At 36.9% G+C, this 5,641-nt stretch overlaps 1 protein-coding gene across 4 annotated transcripts in view; it reads left to right on the forward strand.

The window, feature by feature from the left end:
* METTL8 (methyltransferase like 8) overlaps window positions 1-5,641 on the forward strand; it is a 107,743-nt gene that overhangs the window by 58,451 nt on the left and 43,651 nt on the right. For all 4 annotated transcript variants that reach the window (XM_011991936.1, XM_011991933.1, XM_011991932.1 and 1 more), the window contains one exon: window positions 4,261-4,352. In XM_011991936.1, coding sequence (XP_011847326.1) covers window positions 4,261-4,352 — 92 coding nt within the window. The remainder of the gene's footprint in view (window positions 1-4,260; window positions 4,353-5,641) is intronic.

Here is a 5,641-nt window from a genome sequence, read left to right on the forward strand (position 1 = left end):
GCTAATTTTTTGTATTTTTAGTAGAGATGGGGTTTCACCATGTTAGCCAGGATGGTCTTGATCTCCTGACCTTGTGATCTGCCTGCCTCGGCCTATAATTCCAGCTACATAGGAGGCTGAGGTAGGAGAATCACTCAAAATTTTGAGTTCTACCAAATCTTCTCATCTTTGTGTCCCCAGTTCACAGGCCCAGTGCCTGATAGATATAGGTTCCCACTGAATACTTAATGAGGGAGGTGGGTATTGGTTTCTTCAGCAGCTGTGACCTCCATCCCATTGTGTGCAAAGTAGGAAGGCATTGGCTCTATGTTTGTATTTTTTGTTAGTCACACAATTAAGGCTTAACTCAGGCAGGTGTGGTGGCTCACTCATGCCTGTAATCCCAGCAGTATGGGAGGCCAAGGCAGGAGGATCGCTTGATGAGGGAGTTGGAGACCAGCCTGGGCAACAAAGCAAGACCCGTCTCTACAAAAAAAAAAAAAAAAAAAAAATTAATTGAAAAAATTTAAAAATTAGCTGGGCACAGTGGGATACACTTATAGTCCCAGCTACTCAGGAGGCTGAGGCTGAAGGATTGGTTGAACTCAGGAGTTTGAGGCTGTCAAAGGTTTTTCCAAAGGCTAAAAAGGTTTTTTTAAAACTTGTTATAGGCTGGGCACGGTGGCTCACGTCTGTAATCCTAGCGCTTTAGGAGGCCAAGGCAGGTGGATCACCTGATGTCAGGAGTTCAAGACCAGCCTGGCCAATATGGTGAAACCCCATCTCTACTAAAAATACAAAAATTAGCTGGGCGTGGGGGCACATGCCTGTAATCCCAGCTACTCGGGAGGCTGAGGCAGGAGAATCGCTTGAACACAGGAGGCAGAGGTTGCAGTGAGCCAAGATTGTGCAATTGCACTCCAGCCTGGGCAACAGAGCAACTCCATCTAAAAAAAAAAAAAAAGATATATATACATAAAATTTGGGGATCTACTTTTTTAACCTCATGTTATTTTATAAATACTTTTCCATATTGTCATGTAATAGTCATATTTATTATCTTAATGTCTGCATAATATTCCTTTGATTTACTATAATTTTTTCATTTCCCTATCACTGAAGTTGTTTCTCATTTTTTGCTACTAATATTATATTTAGTGTTCCAGTGAATATCTTCATACAAATATTTCCCTGTACAGAATTTCTTAGTTCTTTTGAGTTACTTCATTTCGGTAAGTTCCCAGAAGTACAATTTATTGGTCAAACTCTATAAACCACTTTTTTCCTTTGGTTTTTGTTGCTGTTAAATACTTGATTCTTTTCAGTTTGTTTATTATTTGTTTCTATGCTTAAATTCTATTGTAGTTGTATTATTACTAATAAAAAGTTGTATGATTCTTATTGCCAGCTGTTGGGTTTTGGGATACATGAATCCAGTTCCTCCAAAATAAAGAACTGCCATAAAGCAGCAGGGCTGGAGGAAGTCCCCATAAATACAGTAGGAACATTTTATAGGTTTCTGTGGGGATTCTGTAACTGTAGTGTAAAAAAAAATCTGTTCTGCAGGAACTTAGGATTTAATATTCCCCTCACTTAGCAGTTAAGAAAATGAAGTAACATAAAGAACAGGGTAAGGAAGTTACAGTTAAAAAATAACTGTATCTATTAAATACTTAAGAAATAGCAAGTTAAACTAAAAGCTTAAATGCTTAAAGTGGAAGACCACATATACTCTTATTGTCTTACAGCTTGATTCTTGCCAGGGAAATAGATTGTTCTATTTTCTTTCCTATATGTGGTAGAAATTTGTAGATGAAAAACTCATCCCTAACCTTAGAAATACTATTTTTTCAATAAATAACTTGTTGCCTTTAATTTCACAACTGTCGTGTAATTGTATTCAATATAGTATATTTAATATATACAGAATTTAAAGTATAGTTGCCAGCCCCAATTTGTATGTGATTGCTCGCATATGTTAAAGTAAGTCAGAATAAGTCAAAGAAAAAAAAAAAAACCTATTCTAATCTCATTTGTTAAAGCAAGAGACAAAGCTGTTTATGGTTATTTGGCTTGTACATGATTGAGTTTTATTTAAATACTGGCGGTTAAACTTTTATCTATGAAACTCTGAAAACATTCTCATTCACGTTTCCTGGAGACTGCAGCATACCAGTTTTGATTTATTTATTTATTTATTTAGTTAGTTAGTTAGTTAGTTAGTTAGTTAGTTAAGGAAAACTGTTTCTCACCTTCAATATTTATAGCCAGGTCACTGGAATATACCCTCTCATATCTGATTGTATAAGCATTACTTAAAATAGTACCATGCTTATCATCATTCCACCCAATGCAACTCCACATTCTGTCATTGTTACCCCCCCTTTCCTAGATACTCAGTTTTAAGACCTTGGAATCATTCATAACTCTTACACTTCTCTCCAATATCTAGTTAATCTCTAGGTCTTAATTTCAGTGTTTTCAGTGTCTCCCTCTCCCCCTTTCCTTCCTGTTCTCCATTGCTACCACTTTAGTCCTGGGACTCATTACTCCTAGACCATTCCAACAGTCTAATTGGTCGCTTTTCCTCCAGTCCATCCCCACTTCATTGTGTCTTGCACACTACTTAACTGTTCAGCCCCACATTTAAGATCCTCTGAAATCTGACCATTATCCAGCTCCCAACTTCATCTGCAGTAGTCCAAGAGAACCAGTCAAAATGGAGTTTCTTTTAACTGTTCCCTGTATGCACTGTCTGTATTGTCAGCTTCTGAGTGACATGAATTTGCTCCACCACTTTTCCTCCTAACCTGAGCCCAAACCTACCTTCTCTCAAGTCTTCCTATTTGCCCCAGCTGCATTAATTGGCTGCACTCCCCTTCATCAGGTGCTAGCCATGCATGCTCCACTGTATTATCATTTACTTATTGTTTACTTGCCTGTACTAGCAGAATATAAACCCAAGATGGGCAAACATTACATCTTAAGTCTCTCTGTGTCCCCCACTGCCATGGTAGAAAATAATAGACTAATAGTTGAGAAGATGGACTTTTAAGTGACACAAACCTAGGTGAATTCTGTTTCTGCCACTTCCTGGCTATATAACCTTGAATAAGTTATTACATTTCTGTTAGCCACTATGCAAAGTGGGCATGATTATAACCCTACCAAAGGATTTTTGAAAGGATTAAGTAAGACATATGTATGCAATGTGCTTATTACAATACCTGATATGTAATAAATAAATGATGGTAATTATTATTATTGTGATGATGATGATCATGCTGACTGCTCAGTGTTAGTCGGTCACAGCATGATGCACTTTCAAGAACTGTATAATTTATCCCTTGTCATCAGTCAGGTGACTACATATATCATATGATAATAGTGTTAGAGGTTTTTCTTTTAGGCTACATGCAACTTGAATATGGGGTATGTAATTCTTTTATTATTTAGTGATAAAAAATTATTCCTGGTTTATTCCAGGAAATTGCTTTACCTAGAGTCTAACCTATTGCAAAAAAAAAATGCAAACTTTGTGAAAACAAAACTTAAAAAAAATTACCTTTCTTGCATACAGTTGTTGCTTCTATTCCAAGAAAGACATTTTTTTTTGCAGCAGAAAATATCTTCTCACATAGGGAGAGTAGATTCTGAAACTAAAAATACTTATAGAAAGTGCCAGAACTTAGAAAGGTGACCTTTTCACATGCTATATCAAGTACTCTATCACTTAAATGCAAATGAATCCTTTTACAGAATTTAAAGTAGCTAATAAGAAAAATAAATCTAAAGTTACTTTAAAAATTGCAGGCTAAGTACAAAACATTTTTAAACTTTCATCTCTTTGACAGCAAAGTGTTAGAATACAAGTGTTGTAAGAGGAGCATTTAAAAACTACTGAAGAATGTTCTGTTCATAAATTAACAAAAAGGCAAATAAATTTAGCCTTAGAGTAAAAACCAGCAAACCATACCAGCACCCAAATAGTCATACACCAGGGTGTTCTGAGGACATTACTTTAGCAGCCATTTCCCAGAGGTAGTTGGGGCTTGCAGCACAACCAGATTTAAACAGAAGAATCGTAGGAGTTCCAGGGTTGTACCAGCGCTATCAGTAGGAACATCTGACACAAAATGTATTCATTCCATGTGGAATTAGTCTGTATCATTTGTCTTCAGCTAATCTAGAATGAAAGATGTGGTTCCCTGTCACCTTTTTTCTGTCTTCTTCAATGATAAAGCATATTTTACAATCTTTTTATTTTTATTTGTTTAATAGGGATCACATGCAGTGGTCTAAGGAAGAAGCAGCAGCAGCCAGAAAAAAAGTAAAGGAAAACTCAGCTGTGCGAGTCCTTCTCAAAGAGCAAGGTAGCCAACTGTATGCTGTAGCTCCTAGAGCCAGAGCTTTAGTCACTTTTCCTCCTCCTCATGTCATTGCTTCTGAGAGTTCTTAGCCTCTCCTGATTTCCTCCTCTTGTTCCATTTGGTAAAATTCCTAGCTCTTCCAGTGTAGTGGGACCAAAGTTAATGAAATTTGTATTCACCCTATAATTGGGTCTTTGAGTAGTCATATTATTGCTTTTTCTGGTAGATATACACATGGGTGGCATTTCAAACAAAATATGAAAACATAATTTTAAACTTTTCCACTTGCTATGCTGCTATTACTATGCTATTATGCATTTGACTTTCTAGGATCTTTGAACAAATTTATAAACTTTGAGCAAAGAAGATAAAGTCACATCAAAATAGTGCTGAAGTTTTAGGATAAATATAAAGTTTCAGTAAGGATTGAAGGCAGTTTTCTTGAAGGCCTTTATATTTGAGTTTAATTTAGGTAAAGCCTTGTCAACCTTCATAAATGGCTTTTTAAAACTTGGCCTATGCTACCATGAAAAAAACTCAAGAGCCGGGCACTATAGCTCACACCTGTAATCCCAGCGCTTTGGGTGACCGAGGTGGGCAGATCATGAGGTCAAGAGATTGAGACCATCCTGGCCAACATGGTGAAACCGTGTCTCTACTAAAAATAACAAAGATTAGCTGGGCGTGGTGGCGCATGCCTGTAGTCCCAGCTACTCAGGAGGCTGAGGCAGGAGAATCACTTGAACTCGGGAGGCAGAGGTTTCAGTGAGCCAAGATTGCGCCACTGTACTCCAGCCAGGCAACACAGCGAGACTCCGTCTCAAAAAAAAAAAAAAAAAAAACAGGAAATGTTCATTCCATGTTATGGCTGCTATGAATAGAGCTGCAGTAGACATGGGAGTGCAGTTATCTCTTTAATATACTGATGTCCTTTCTTTTGGATAAATACCCAGCAGTGGCATTGCTAGATGATATGGTAGTTCTATTTTTAGTTTTTTGAGGAAACTCCACACTATTTTCCATAGCGGTCATACTAATTTACATTCCCACCAATAGTGTATGAAGGTTCTCCTTCTTCCACATCCTCACCAGCATCCATTCATTATTCCATGTCTTTTTGATGTATGCCATTTTAACTGAGGTGAGATGATATCTCATTGTGGTTTTGATTTGCATTTCTCTGATGATTAGTGATATTGAGCATTTTTTCATATAGCTGTTGGCCATTTGTACGTCTTCTTTTGAGAAATATCTATTCAGATCTTTTGCTTTTTTTTTTTTTTTTTTTTTTT

The sequence above is a fragment of the Mandrillus leucophaeus genome, unplaced genomic scaffold (genome assembly GCF_000951045.1).
Source record: "Mandrillus leucophaeus isolate KB7577 unplaced genomic scaffold, Mleu.le_1.0 Scaffold40, whole genome shotgun sequence".
NCBI lineage: Eukaryota > Metazoa > Chordata > Mammalia > Primates > Cercopithecidae > Mandrillus > Mandrillus leucophaeus.